Source organism: Micromesistius poutassou (assembly GCF_964030765.1).
Source record: "Micromesistius poutassou genome assembly, chromosome: 17".
Lineage (NCBI taxonomy): Eukaryota > Metazoa > Chordata > Actinopteri > Gadiformes > Gadidae > Micromesistius > Micromesistius poutassou.
Genome location: NC_140287.1, coordinates 10,581,390 through 10,597,647, shown reverse-complemented (window position 1 = coordinate 10,597,647; position 16,258 = coordinate 10,581,390). Strand labels below are relative to the sequence as shown.

Sequence of the window (16,258 nt, the reverse complement as noted above, 5' to 3'; positions counted from 1 at the left end):
GGAAATTCACAAAAATCAGCCTGTTTATTCAGGCAGATTTTTTTGGATGCCTAAAGAGTAGAGATTTATTGTGAAATATGACCATGTAAGACCACAAACACAGTAATGTAAAGTGTCTCAATCTGGTGAGCCCAAAACCTTCACTCTCAGAAACACAGCAATATAAAGAACCCAAATACTTTCAGTTCATGCACTTTCTATTTCTTCACTCCACACACAGTAGAAACACAGTTCACTTCTACAGATAAAGTATTTGAAGGGAAACTGCTTCTGTTCACTGAAACTGTTCACTGCTTTCTGAAGTTGGACTTTTTTCTGAGTCGTGTATCTCATAATATTTTTTAATTATGCTGCTAAATAATAATGATGACAGGAGCCTAAGCTATCCAGCAAAATGTCTAAAGTACCATTGAACTCCCTTTTCAAACAGAATGTCCCGTGAATGCATCAGAGATGTGGTCGTTAGAATCATAAGTCATGTACAATAATGTTCTTCATCTCATACAGGGGGTAGAGATACACACTTATAGCTGTAGAGAGCAACTGTGTAGCACCAATGTGTGCGCTTGGATTAACAAAAATAAATGAGGGCTAACAAACATGTGATGATAGCTGTCATTATCACCGTCACTGCACCTCACGGTAGTTTGTTGTGATGTATGACATTCACAAGAATGGACCGATGTACACAAAGGTTCAATTAAATGAGGTGAAGAATGGACAGACGGGAGACATTCCACTTGATCTTAATTGATCATACACGTTAAGGCAATCGAGGTGAATGGATAAAAAGACCAACGGACAAAGAATGAAAATGACAGCTGGGGGTGACCGATAGTGAGCCAGGGATGAGTGTGATGACAATGTGCAAATACCAAGGCTGGCATCCAATGACAAGCCCCCGTTTTAGCTGAAACCCCGGAAGAAGAGGATGTCTTTGTCCTGAGGATGAGAGAGAGCAAGGGTAGAGAGTGATGTATGAGGGGTCAAAGGTGAACCACAGTGGAAGCATGCAGTCTGGAGGGGTCAAAGGTCACACAATGGCGGCATGCTAACGGAGGTCGTGCACGAGGACCGAGACATGATGGACATCATGAATGAAACAACCATGTGATGTTGTATCCATGACGATGAGGAGGATGATGCAGGGAGATGCAGGTGGACGGTCGGGTCGGGTCAGACAAGCACAACGTGGACCCGACAGCATGCCTCATGAGGTCAAGGGAAGAACAGCTCCAGACACATCCCAAAGAAAATGCTCAACTTCAAATGTTGTCATCGGGCGCGCGAACGCATGGTTTGAGTTACCAGGGCAGGAAGAAAACAAAGAGACGGTTTGTGGCGACAGATTGTTTGCATCATGTTTAATTGCAATCTGTACTTCATTTGAAACATACAAGAAATGAGCTCCACAGTGTTACAACCCGCCAGGTGGAAAGAAGAGAGCCATAAGGAGGTCTCAGAGCTGATCTGTCCACATTCAAACACCAGGTTTTATCGCTGCAGTCCAACATCCCATTGGTGCAGTCGGGACCCCCGACAGACAACAGTAATCAAACTTAAGGCTTAGTTATGGTTCCACGTTGACACAAGGGGGTTTATGGACCCATTACATCCTTGCGGACCCTCCTTGCGTCCACCGCAAGGACCTGACATGCGCCTTCCCAAAATTGTAACCTTGCGTTGAGGCGACGCAGCAGCAACGGCTGTGATTGGTCCGCTAACAAAAACCCGGCGCAGAACCAAAACAGGTTCACCAAGTGTCTGGAGGGTCATTGTGTTGTGTCAACGTGGAACGATAACTGAGCCTTAAGAGTCACAGTCCTGGATCTACCTGTCCCGAGGCTGAGCCCCGCCCAACTGGGGTATACCCCGCCCAACTGGGGTATTCCTCCCAGGAATGGAGGAGGAAGACAAGTGATTGGGCGGTCATGGCGGCGGTGAGAGAGCACTCTGGTACGGGGCCACAGCGAGGCGCCGGCGCTAATGAGTTCTTCTGGGGGTTAACGGGGCCGCCTCGTTTGGTGGCCTAATTCAGCTTAATTCAGCCTAATTCAGGGTAACGACCCGGCCCGGGGTTTCCCAGGGCCGGGGCTTGTGTAACCCACCTCATGCCAGTGGGGGAGGGGCGCGGTCATATATGCTTTCAGTGCGGAGTCGTGGGGGTGGGGGTGGGGCGCGAGATGTCCTCCTTTTTACCCGATAAGGTTGTTTGTACACACCAATTATTGAATCACCTCAGCCGCGTGAGAAGCGCGTGCGTTCTCCGTGGCAAACTGACCTCAGGCGACCAGCGCGATGTGGGAGGGAGGAAATGGAGAGTGCAATGGAGACCGGGGGGAGGGGGGTGTTAGGGGGGAGGGGGGGAGGGGGGGCGGTGTTGAGGGGGGATGGTCATCGCATGAGAACGAGGCAGAAGGGAGTCACGCACTGGGCGATGTCTGTTGAGCGATGTCTTTACTGCATGTAATTACCGTGTTATTTGGGATTCGTACGCATCATCGTACGTTATATAAACATAAAAAATATATAAATATTAATTTGGGTGGGGGGTTGGCGGTTGGTGATCCTGAATCAAAGCCTTCAAGGCACAGTTTCAAAATGGCATTCTGGCACCGGGGAATCCTCTGATCCATGTGCAGCAGAACGTATTCACTGCACATCCGCTTCGTCTGACTACCTCACCCGTCGTCGTTCAAACGTCCTCCTAACTCCACCGCCCACCCACCCACCTGAAAAAGAATGGAGGATGATGCTGGAGCGCATTAGCCCTCCCCAGTGCTCGCTGACCTCGGCATGGAAGCCCCCCCCCCCCCCGGTGTGGGAGGCTGCATGGCAGCGTTACTCCCGCTCCACCGGCTCTCCAGCACGAGAAACAGAGCATGACATGAACCCAACAATGGCAGGCAGATGACGGCCTAGTACTCTGCGTCGATGGGGCCTATCACTGATGGGGGGGGGGGAGGGGGTGACTAGGGACAATATGAATCATTAGAAGACACAGGTGGCCGAGGATCTAATGCGTTGCATATTGTATAGCTCGGCGGCCACTGTGCTCTGCAGCATCAAAAGGACAGTGTCAGGACGTCATGCGTGTGCCCGGGCGGTTTTAACATAACAGCAGACTCCAACGTAGACGAACTACCGACAAGGACGTTGTGGAAAAGTGATAATAAAAAAAGGTTACCACAGCAACAGAGGGGGCAGAGTCAGACAGAAGGCAGCTCACGACGTTGAGTATGTATCGATGCATTATGTTTGATAAAACGTTAATATTTGCTAAATTAATCAATAATGTCTTAAAATGTAAAAATGCGGGGGTTGAAAGTGAGCGGAAACTCCTAATTTGACATACAGAGAACTATAATTTGATTGAAACCGCAATTTGAAAATTATTGATAATTTAAACACAAATCACTTTGAATTATAGGATCAGGAGGAAATGTTAATAATGAGAACTCAGTCAATGCTTGTTTGTGACGACTGTTAATTGGCACAGAAATAACACTGCCCCCCTCTGGCTTAGCTGGGTGACTGAATAATTGCCTTTGACTAGATGTCATTCTCTCATAATCTAGCCATAGTTCAAAAAAATTAACTTAAGGGTAATTAAAGGGGAAAATACAATAATGTTCAAAAGAAAACACAATTTAAAAAAGAAGGAAAAAATAACAAATGTATGCAGTTGTATTTCTAAAGAAGGAAATCATGAATCCAAAAATATGGGGTGTCAAATATCACACCAAGCTGAAAGAAAAAAATCAATTATGTTTCTAAATGTTTTTAATATTAGAGCCAAACTACCTTGATTGTTGACTGCTTCAAAAGCGTGTGGGACGTGCACACCTGTCTACTCTGCCCTCCAGGTGACCTCCCAGGCGACCCCCAAGGGGACCCTCCAGCTGACCCCCCCGACGACAGCCACAACAACCCCAGCTCGGCCCGCTCACCACTGAGCGCCGCTTGGCATTTGACCTTCTAACACGGCCCACGACATCCTGTTGACATTAAAGGTAATCCCTCCCACAGCTCATAGGCCCGGTTACCGCCGGGTGCCTGAAGCAGCCCCTGGTCTACATGCCTGCACAGGGGAACCACAGTCTGACATCCAGACAGGTCGACGGCGTTATGCTAGGTCAAGCCCCCCCGCGGTTCACAGGCCGACCGCCAAGCCACCGACTCACCGACAGAGACAAGGTCACGAGTTCAGAGAGGCACTACAGGCCCGGGTGTGAAGAACGGACACCTTCCACCCACTACACGTCAACACTGATGCCAACGTCAATCTACTGTGAGAAGGCAGAGCAGCAAGACCCATTAAGGCACCGCACCTTGGCCTCTGTTGGGTTTCTATGGAGACACAACATACCCCTACGTGTAACTCTGAAGTAAGAGCCACGCCTTTGTTTACCATTTCTGCACAGGACGGCAGTATGCACTGTAACATGATACAGGTTCAGGTTAAAGCTTTTGTAATACCACTCAAACCCAATTCATCCCATTCCCTCAAGGGCAGAGTCAACAACATTTGAAGGACCACAGAGAATCTCTCATTTCGTTAAGTCTCGAGTCTGTACTAATGGAGCAGGCTAGAATTCTTCTCCCAAAATTTACTTGTGCCATTAAATGCACATCATTGTTCCACCACGACCGATTTAAAACGGACCAGTTTCTTCTATTTATAAAATATAGCCAACACACCAGAAGAGATTAACTCAGAGGTAAAAGGTAACGACCCATTTATTTAGTGATACATTCTGCAAACTAGAAATTTTATTCAAACTTCAGAGGCTAAAAAATTAAAAGAGGAAAATAAAGGGAGGCAATTCAGGGAGAGAAAGCATCAATTCACAAGCAAGGAATGCAATTTGTTCAATCAACAACACAAATCATACAGTTTAGTTCTGGAACAAAGCTTTTTTTTTTCGTTTTTACATTTTTTCTGCCATTCCTGTGGAGCTAGACCATGATACAAAATATACAATTATTAAACTTTGTAAAATCACCCACAGAGGCCTCTGAGAAGCGCTTGAATCAACATCGACAATACTTATCTACATCACTCTAAAGCTTTTTTGATCATAAATATAGCAGACATGAATGCATGTATGCACATTTGAATGCTTACAGGGTTACAGATTATTAGACACGTGAATTTGTATTTTAAGTATGACATCTTCAAGAGTCCCGACAAAAAATAATAAAATAAACGTTCAGGGTCAAGACTTCAAGAGGACGAAAACAAAGACAAACCAGCGAGGTGGGAGATGTGTCCCGCGTGACTTCCCACGCGATGCGGTCAGCACTAGGTCCTCCAACATGGAGGCGGTAGTGAGCTTCCAGCAGTACTGCGGACCACATCCCTTCTCATAGTGTTGAACTGATTAAGTACTCGGGGAGGGGGGGGGGAGGGTGACATTAAAATTGGGTAAGGCAAATCGGTGAGCTTATTAATGAGCTGAAGAGAGATAGAAGTGGGGCTCAAGTCCCACCTACAGAGGGGGGACACACACACACACACACACACACACACACACACACACACACACACACACACACACACACACACACACACACACACACACACACACACACACACACACACACACACACACACACACACACACACACACGGCTGCTAAGGGTCAGACAGGTAATGCCACAACCAAAGTACGTTGATATGTACACAAGGGTGCAAGCATTAAGCAAATCTCTTGATCTTGAGTCAGATAGACCTCTGTACAAGAATATACACAAGTTCCAGTCGAGCGAAGGTAACCCTGTAAGAGCAACGTCGTTTCTGTTTCAAAGCCGGTTATACAGACGATCAGTGCATATGACCATTGTCATCGTTGATCTACTACCTCACATCGTACACTTCTAGAACCCTGAACTTTGATACAATTCTAGATCTCTCACCTACATAAATATTACACAGGTAAACAGGTTGCTGAAGTTACTACAGGAGAGTTTCAGAGCTTGGGGGGGGGAGGAAAACATTGTTGTAAAAAGGCCATGGGCAATAGGTTTCTGCTAGTTACCAAAATAAGTTATAATTTACAGTGGACATATATTTTCTTTCATCAACGCCCACTTCCGTCAAATACTGTACATAAACATCAATCCAACTCCAACAGGCCAGCCTTATAAGCAAGCTCATCTACATTTTCCTTTACAAGGAGACTCCAATACCTTCACACATCAATCTGTAGCGCACTCAGTGAGCGCTCGCTAAATAATTTAGAGCTAGAAAACTAATATTAGGAATACATCACTAGGAGAGGGATAAATAAAAAATAAAAAAACAGGCAAACACTAAGATCCAACCTAAAAGGACAGCACCATATCCTCGGAAAGACATGTGATCGGAATAAGCTTAGGAAAATACTCCTGAAAATTAACACGGCCATGTCCCTAGCTTTCCAACTTACCATCACCAACACCAATGGGGTTTGGTTATGGACCTAAGTGATGTGTTTGGTTATTCTGAGCAAACACCGGTCTGATAAGAAGTTAAGCAGTGAGTCAATGTTTCAGATCATCACTGTTGTTCACGGGGCTGGAAGAGGACAGGTGAAAAGAACTCAATGTTTTTACATTCCAAGTAGGACTTCTGATGTCCGCAATTTTTCCCCGTTAATGCCAATTATTCCCTTTAGGTACCGAGGTAAGATGGATGAGGGCTAAACTATATGAGGAACCCGCCTAGTTCCAGAGCCAGCATGCACTACAGGTGGGCCAGAGAGTGTGTTGAATCTGCTGGTGTAGCGAGAGGTAAGGGTGTCAGAGAGAGTGGACGCCCCTCTCTTCAAGAGGAAGTATGTGATGCTGCTTAAAGAATCCTGCAGAATATTGCATGAACCATTTCATTAAAAAAAGACTTGGAATTTCCTCTCTGGATCGATGACATGACAGGGTCAGGTGAGGTTTAGCAACAATACCAAACACTAAATATGCGCTTTCCATACAGATGCATGACTTCAATGAACAAACTAAAATAGAAGAAAAAAAAAGTATGACGGCAAATACATTTTGACAAAACTTAGTATTTCCTCACATCTGCATTTTTTCCGTTTTGAATCATACTTATTCAATCTGTTTTTCCCTTTCAGTCGGCATAAAAACATAAGGGCCCCATTAGGATTCTCCAAACTCATTTCCACAACACCAGAGACCTGTAATCAGTGGGTTTTCTTTGTTTCCAGAATCAACAGTTGAATGATTAGCATCACCCTCTCGGTTCCTCAGAGGTCTCAGACTGCAAGACCCATGAATGTTTTCTCTTGGATTAACTAGAGCTATACAAACCATCTAAATGGAGATTTGGCATTGCCAATATCGGGGCATGGGATGACTTTATAGGGCACTCCGCTATGAAAGCACAACTGACAGCAATTCTTCTAAGCTGGATGATATCAACCTGATAGGAATTCTGTTTTTCCAACTGCAAATTCCTGATCAATTGGTGTGAATCCTTTGAGTGAGGACTGGGGGGGTACATGTTAAACCATTGATTAACAGTTCAGTTCCTCAACAAGAGTACAAAATAAACCCCTAACTCAATCTGCATGATTTATTCCTTGAAATTCATAATATTTACAGACACAAAATTCCAACAATGCAATTGTAGGTAGTTAGAAATAAAAAGAAAAAATAAATCTCAAACAAGACAAATTTTCTTCAAGAAATACATTGGAATACATGTATAGTTAGAGACTATTGTTTTTAAAAAGGGAAAATAACTGCAAATCAGATAGACTATAGCAGCAAACTGTATTGTGCTCTGGCTTGGGGAAACGCGCAGATTAAATAGTGAATTAAAAGACGCGTTATGATCGCTAGATGTTATTGCATTCTGTTCATTTGTTCTTGGTTAAAACTTGCACATGAAGACCAATTCTAAATTAAAAAAAAGCGTCACCTTGAAGTGAAGAGTATAAAACGCTCCCGTATTCAGGTGAGCTAGGATTATGTTGCCCAGAGACATCAGTGCTTGAACTACTGGCATCATTGGATTTCAAAAACAATACCAAAAGCAAGACATACGATTCTATCGATAGAAAACTGAAGAAGTCTCATGAAGGAGACGCTTGGCGCTGAAGGGCATCAATCATATGGCACCATGATGTTGGGCAATGTAGATTTATAAATGAGTATTCATGTGACACAGAGACGGACACGGTCAATGAACAGGCTGGCTGATACCCATCGCATGACATTGGTGAACTTTATTATCATTATTTTGTTGGCTGTTTTTATTATATATATATATATATATATATATATATATATATAATGTGGACTAGGGTGAACTGAGTGTTAGTTATTGTACTACAATGCAACCCTCCCCGGTTTTTTATGTATAGTTGATACAGATTTGCATAATAACAAATCCACACACATAACAAAGTTGTTAACGGTGTCTTAATGAGACTTATTTGTAAAAGGTAATATGGAAAATGTCATTTTTCCATAATACCTTCCTCATCGGTCTAAGAAAGAATGTTTTTTATCCACTCCAGGCTTTTGAAATGGCTGAGATACAACTTGCCATTAAAACTTGAAGATCAACAGAAAAAAACACAAAACTAAGAACAATAAAAATTAAAAAAAAGCTGAGGAAAATAAGTGATTAGAATGGTTTGTTTAGAGCTTACTGTGCTGTCATCCTATACAATTTACCCGTTTCTTAAAGGAGCAAAACTAACAGAAAACAAGAGCAGAGCGCCAGTGGCTGGAGGACAACAGTAATATTCACTGAATAGACATTTGTTAGAACTCCAGAAGAGCAGGAAAAAAGGCAGATAGTGCATAAAAAGGTTCTCTTTTTAATTTCTTTCATTTTTTAACTTAAAATCAAGCTGCATTAAATACAGGCTGTTTGTACAGGACAATTGCACTTCACAAAAAAAAACCTGAAATATACAAACACACAAGGAAAAATGTGAATCAAATTAATTACAGAAAGAAAAATATCCTTAGGCTGATTAATTCATTTTGAGAAAAGTAAAAGAAAACACCTGGTGGACCAAAGTTGTTTTGGATTACTTTGAGGGGAGGGAGGGAGAGTGATGTTGGGGTGGATGAACACAAAGGAAGGAGAGATGGGGGGGGGAGAGAGTGGGGATGCTCCATTCCAGAGTGGACAGGTGCTGCACAATTTCAGGCTTGTGTGCACACTTCTCCGTCTCCTCCTCCTCCTCCTCTTCCCCATCCAATGAAATTCCCTTCTTGGAAAGCAAACGCTCCGAGTGTCGGAACGCTGACCGCAGAGCGGCGCTGGGAGGTGGGGGGCCCGGACAGGATGGTGGTTTAACTATGCTGTGTTAGTGGTGAGGGGGGGGCTGCGTTACCACATGTCGTCTGTGGACGCGGAGTCCTTGACAAGAGAGAAGGAGAAGGAAGGAAAAACCCTTCAGACTCTGGCTCCACATTCCATGGAACCCAACACGTTTCAGCAGGGATATGCATCATACACAGTCGACGAGCCGACACCCCCGGACCGCGTGCCCGGGGCGGGGCAGATCAGGCCTGTGGATTCGGTTCCGGTTTCAGGACATTTACCTCTCCAGACACGGGGAGACAGACAAGCTGCTATGTTCAGCTATATGCTGCTATGGATTTGAGGAAGATTACATGGATGTTGGTGGCTTCGCACAGAAGGCCTTAAAACACAAGTGGTCGGCCTCATCCTCTCAGGACGTTAGTGACCCAGCAGTACTGCCCTACTGCATTGGCAACAAAGCGGGCGGGCAGATAGTCGACAAAACAACGTGGCGTCAACTCTCACAATAAGACCTGTGTGTGTGTGTGTGTGTGTGTGAGGGCCAGATCCACCTCAGAATAAGACCTGTGTGTGTGTGTGTGTGTGTGTGTGTGTGTGTGTGTGTGTGTGTGTGTGTGTGAGGGCCAGATCCACCTCAGAATAAGACCTGTGTGTGTGTGTGTGTGTGTGTGTGTGTGTGTGTGTGTGTGTGTGTGTGTGTGTGTGTGTGTGTGTGTGTGTGTGTGTGAGGGCCAGATCCACCTCAGAATAAGACCTGTGCGTGTGTGTGTGTGTGTGAGGGCCAGATCCACCTCAGAATAAGACCTGTGTGTGTGTGAGGGCCAGATCCACCTCAGAATAAGACCTGTGTGTGTGTGAGGGCCAGATCCACCTCAGAATAAGAACTGTGTGTGTGTGAGGGCCAGATCCACCTCAGAATAAGACCTGTGTGTGTGTGAGGGCCAGATCCACCTCAGAATAAGACCTGTGTGTGTGTGAGGGCCAGATCCACCTCAGAATAAGACCTGTGTGTGTGTGAGGGCCAGATCCACCTCAGAATAAGAGCTATGCGTGACTATGCAGTGAGGCAGATTTCACAAGCTGAAACTACAAAAAGGCCATACCGGTCATCCAATACTACATGCAGTTCAGATTACAAATGGCTGCTGCCAACGGAATGACTTCAAAGAATATTATTGGTGATGGCAATAATATTCACTATCATATAAAGAAGAAAAGGAAGGAAGAAATCTAAGTGCAGGGGCATTCCCCTGTATGTACGCAGGTTAAACAATGCCCACCAAGTCCAAACATGTTACCAACTTAACCATGAAGGCTACAGTCCAAAATCATCATGGTTTATAACAATCCGCCTGAAATAATTAATTATATTAATTAATTAATGAATATAATTATAATAATAATAATATAAGTACACTACATCAGTCTGGACCATAAACATAGATAAGGTTGTATGAAATGTTTTGCTCTTTCTACTTTTGGTTTGCAGGGAAAATGAATGAATGTTTGTTTGCAAGGGTAAGCAAGACCTCATCCACCAGCAGGAAGCACAAGGCTCAACTCGGCACCATGTTGGCTTCAAGGTTCACTACGGAAAGACCTACAGAACTACAAGAACTACATGCATATTTCAGAATAAATGCATGCATGGATGCCTTTTTCCATAAGAAATGTTAATTCTCCCAAAATGATTTAGGTGTATGTAGGTGATGTATGAACCAATAGAAGATCTAGGAACCGGATATTGGGCTTGATATCAATAGACAATTTGGATCTGAACAGATCTGATCCCAAGAGCCAAACTCACACACACGTCTTATTCTTCAATGGCAGATACTGGCAAACTGCTGCATCAATGAACAATTTACCCATTGACTAAAACTATTTTTAATATAATTAAAAATGCTGTGGCAAGAGAGACAAATATGAATTGTATACTGCAGTGCTAAGCAAATATTTGCATGCAGAAAGTATTTTTGCCGCTATAGTGGAGGAATTTCTGGTTTGCATATTTTCAGTGGGATTGAGAATAAGCAGTGAAAGGCTCCGTGTTATAACATCAGGGACCGACTGCAGGTTGAGGCGGTACATGCAGTGTGTGAGGGACGAGGGACCATTTGTGTGGGCATTTGAAGAATGGCTGGTGACACATGGTGACCAATCCTTTTGCTTGGTAACAGGTAACCATTGGCAAAGGGTCACATTTAATTTTTTTAAAGAATACCCCTTTTGCAGAACTGTTTAGTCTATTATCATCAAATTGACTATATCAAAGCAAAAGGCTTTGCCATTGGAAGAGGGATCACCATATAGTATTTTAGGAGAGTATACCATACATTACTGTATAATACTATATTATACTATGTAGTACTTTATCATACTTGCTCAGCTGAGCAACCACAAAATCAGTTATTTAATGTCCAGTACAAGAGGCTAAGCAGAATCATGTCCAGTCAGTAATCAAAGTCTATTTGGCTATATTTTAAATCTGCCAATGTATCAATGACATTAACACTATCACCTATAATATGGCATTTCATGCTTACCTTTTGGGACTTAAGAACAATTATTATATATGCGAAATATGTTTAACTGTATGGTGTAGTGCTTAAGACTTTTGCATTGTAGTACAGATTTATTTTTTTCTTTATCATATTTATCTGACGTTGTGTTTTTAGAACTAGGAATGTCATTGACTCGGTTGTGATGAAAAGATCCTGGCCTTCATTTTGTTGTGGTTATAACAATTAACATCTCTAAGAAAATAAATTAAAATACCCCTCTCATTGCACTTTTTCTTTTGAAAAATGTATAAAGAATATAACATTTGGTCAATACAAACTTGAAAATGTCTTCCCTGTGCGCACCATGTTTACACAATTAACAGTTTTTTTATGCCTGCAAATGTATGACATTTTTTAATATTGAGGTGTACTGGGCTTATCTTATTTAACCGTGAGTAGAGAGCATTGAATAAAGCAATATTGCATTATTGAACACTTGAACATCTAGTGGACCATTTCGCTCTATTTCAGTACTGTCCTTACTGTACCATCACAAAAGCATCACTAAAAAGACTAAATAACAAAAAGGCATGCATGCCACAAGGATCTCAAGTGTACAGGCCACGCATCAACAGCATGCAGTCATACGAGACGTTCCCAACAGGGGAGCGAGTCATGGAGAGGCTGGGATACTTACTGTGTCATCACTTCGGTAGGGGTTCAGTTTGATGTACATCGCTTCCACCACACTTCGTCTGGAAGGAAAAACACAATTACCCTCAGAACAATCAACAGCGATACATGTTCTGCTGCTCAATAAGCCAGTGGCATTCCCCTTTCCCACGCGAGATGGAGTCCTTTGATGGACCCCGTTGACTTACTTGCTGGCCAGCTCTCCTCCCGGGGGAAGGTTAGGGATGCTCTCCGACGCCAGCGTCCGCATCACATGCACCAAGTCCGGGACCCCTTCGTCACCCTGCTTCTTGATGATCTCTGTAGGGAAACACAAACAAAGGACAGAATAAACATTAACTCCAGACATGCATTCAGAGTTTGTTTCATCTATACTCACTCTGCGTTTCAACGTATCACAGAAATGAGGGGTGATGTTTATGTCTCTGGAGGGACAACATGTGACGCTGTCTGAGGTGACTATTTATGCAAACCTTTGCAGACCTCTTTATATTGAAGCAAAGTACTGACCATCACGATTAAACACGAGCTGAACTAATCACAGTAAAACCAATGGAGGAAACCAACCTGAAAAGTGTCTGAAAATGTCTATTATTCTATTCAGCAGAGCGGTTGGCATTCTGCTCTATTCCAACTACGTAAGGTCAGCCTCCCATGCAGCCACAGAAGGACACGACACTAGAGGTGAATTGAACTGTGCTGAATGTAGCTTTGGCTAAGCTTTGCAAAATATGGACGAAGATATAATGAAAACAATTTTTTTTGTAAAAGCTAACAAGGTTACACAAAACACTTGCCTTCTACTCTATTCTCCAGGTATTTATCCAGGTCCATCTCCCTTTTAACCGCTTCCGGAGACACCTTCGGAGCCCCTGGGAAGCAGATCAGAACCACACTCATATTGTCCCGACTTCCCTGTTGGGAAAAAAAGAAAAGAAAAAGCAAATTAAGATTCAAGGTTTTTCAGACAGTTGAATGTGCGGTTTCATAAAAGCCCCCCATGTTGTTATGTTGTGAGTCCACAATACCTTGTACAAGCAGGTGTCAACGATTTCATTGCAGACTCTCTCAAGGTCGTCTGTGACCTCTAGCCGAGATCTGACAAACTCGCAAAGTTCCTCGTTGGCCATGACGTCCCAGATGCCGTCGCACGCCAGCACAATGAACTCGTCGTCGCCCTCGCACCGCTCTATGGCATACACTTCAGGCTCCGGGGAGACCAGCTGCTCCGTTGGACCCTTCCCGTGCACACACTTGTAGTCGAAGTCTCCCAGCGCCCGGGACACCGCCAAGGACCCGTTCACTCGCTGGATCATGACCGAGCCGCCGGCGTTCTGGATGCGCTCCTTCTCCAGGGGGTTGCTGGGCTTATGATCCTGTGTGAAGAAGTGCACCGCTCCTCCCCGACTGAGGAGCCCCCGAGAGTCTCCGCAGTTGATGAAGTAGACGTGGCCCGGGGATATCATCACTCCCACTGCGGTCGAGCCGCTGCGGTCCACGCCGTTCTTCTTCTCCGAGATGGACCTCATGTGCTCGTCGATCTGCAGGAAGCCGGTTCGGATGCCGTTTTTCACACTCTCTACAGAGGGGTTCTCGTCAAGGGCGCTCTGGAAGTCTGGGTTGCTGGTAATGTGCTCCAGCAGGTGCTCGCAGCAGTACTTGGCCACCTGGGAGCCGGCGTGCCCATCATAAACAGCAAAGAAGGACCACAGATCCAGACCGTTGGCAAGGCCAACGACGGCTGTGTGCGCGTCCTCCATCTCTACCCTCCATCCCTGCATACTGCTGAGTCCGTAGGTCAGGCTGTTGCCGTTACCGTGAGCGTTGTGCTTTTCCATCTTTGGCTTGTCCAAAAATGCCCCCATTATATCCTTTTTGTAACCTATAAAACAATAAAAACACGAAAAAAACAACCTTTAGTAATAGACAAAACTGACACATGACACACACACTGACACAACTGACAATTTGCTACACTCATGATTATATTACAGAATTATATCGGCAATAATGCCATTTCCCGAAATACATTGAGCACAATATAGAAGAGTTCAGTCATCCTTTTATGGTAAAAAGATTAGCATCTTGGAGCTCAGTTCAGCCACCCTGCTCCAGTCTAAAAATAGTAGAGTTGTGTTCATATTTGGCTACATATTGGAACACTGCTAGCTTAACTATTAAAGCAGACGGCCTTTGACCCTTGCATGATATACTTGCATTGAGAATAACGAGCAACCGATTGTTATTCTAAACGCATCACCAGATAACAACCAATTAAGTTTAGCACACGTACATGAACTCTGATCCACTGACAGGTTAGTTAACTCAAGCACAATTGTGAGGAGTGTTGGTCATTAAAAACGAATTGAGTAACTGGACGTGCGACGGACAAGATTTACGCGTTCATTTTAGATACCACGGATGATATTTTAGATAATAACTGCCTTGAGAACATAACCAACCAAACCAAACCGAGATCGACTCGCTGTGAGGCTTTGACCCTTGTCCCTGACGGGCTAACTTTAAGAGGCCTCTCCACCTTTCAGTCCAATGGCAAGGAGAGCCGCGGCCTGCTGGGCTAGCTCAGTGCTAGCTAAGGCTATCCGAGGAGGGCTGGCATCACACCGATACTTAGATTACGGAAAAAATACGCATTAATTCAAGTGGATGACTTACCAAATATCCGAATAATCGGATTGCAGCAACGGAAATTGCAGCGGTTAAGCGGACCGACTAGTCGCAGATAACAACCAGGGTTGACCGAAGATATGAGGGGTTAGCTAAGCTAGCTGGCTAGTTAGCTAGCAAACGTCTCTCAGATGCAGTGCATGCAATGTGTGAAAGTGCGGAACTCCCTGTTCTGTGTGAGCCAGGGATGCATTACATATCTCGGCTGTTAATTTAAGGTATAGCCTAACTGGTTATCTAATCAAGTTTCGGGCCGGAGCTGTTGTCGCCAAACAGAGAGAAGCAGAACGCTAGCCCCAGCCTCTCCACTTGACAGCTTGACAGCCCGCTAGCTAGCTGACGGGGACGCGCAGACCCAGAACCCCGGATGTTACCGGTTGCGTACTTCAAAACATGACATCATCCCCATCGAGCTCGCAGCCCTGTTCTGCAGTCTTCGTGTATTGTGTTGTCCGGGCAACGCTACGTAATAACATGACAGAAATTTCAATTAAACCCACGGAAGGATTAGTGTTGTTATGTGATGATGTTCCACCTCCATGTGTTTGGTAACAGGGCTTAGCCTAAAAATGGTTAATTTCCGGACACCTTCGTGAGCCATGCAGCAGCCCTTCTCCAAGTCTCCCAGGGTCATCCACTCTGACGGCCCCCATATTACACACAATCTGAAAATGCTTATGGCCAAAACATAGCTCGAAGGTATTCGTCGACTGATACAACAATTGCATGTCTAAAATTTGATAAAAAATAATTTAAAAAACATCAAAATTAAAGAATAATAAGAACCATGACAAAACGACTATTGGCCTCACAAAAATATTAAACATTGAGAACGGAAACTTCTACAATTGTATTTTTTATTTTGCAAGATGCAGTTCAACTCTCGAAAACAAAGAAGTTGCTATGCAAAAATGAAAAGGAAAAATCGTTTAGTTGCATTCCCAGAATGGTGACGTCAAGGTTATTTTTTATCTAAATGATGTTGTCAAGTAATTGAAAAAGCTCAGGGCTCCTCATTGAAATCTCGTCAGGGCAATTATTTATTTTTCAACATGATATATGGATAACCCTTATACTTTGGTGACTA

General features: G+C 44.1%; 1 protein-coding gene across 1 annotated transcript; it reads right to left on the bottom strand.

The window, feature by feature from the left end:
• Window positions 1–4,715: 4,715 nt before the first annotated feature.
• ppm1aa (protein phosphatase, Mg2+/Mn2+ dependent, 1Aa) lies at window positions 4,716–15,499 on the bottom strand. Its single transcript, XM_084482250.1, has 6 exons — window positions 15,160–15,499; window positions 13,512–14,365; window positions 13,281–13,398; window positions 12,672–12,783; window positions 12,488–12,545; window positions 4,716–9,379 (listed from the first exon to the last, which is right to left on the bottom strand). The coding sequence occupies exons 2-6, from the start codon at window positions 14,346–14,348 to the stop codon at window positions 9,350–9,352; spliced, it is 1,155 nt and encodes a 384-aa protein (XP_084338376.1). The 5' UTR covers window positions 14,349–14,365; window positions 15,160–15,499; the 3' UTR covers window positions 4,716–9,349.
• Window positions 15,500–16,258: the final 759 nt, after the last annotated feature.

Excerpts from the sequence above, each read along its gene's own strand:
- ppm1aa (XM_084482250.1), bottom strand. The coding sequence starts at position 14,348 with ATGGGGGCATTTTTGGACAAGCCAAAGATGGAAAAGCACAACGCTCAC. Across the intron at positions 12,784-13,280 it reads CCTGGAGAATAGAGTAGAAG|AGATCATCAAGAAGCAGGGT; the intron begins GCAAGTGTTTTG and ends GTTTCCCTACAG. Across the intron at positions 9,380-12,487 it reads CCTACCGAAGTGATGACACA|GACTCCGCGTCCACAGACGA; the intron begins GTAAGTATCCCA and ends TCTCTTGTCAAG.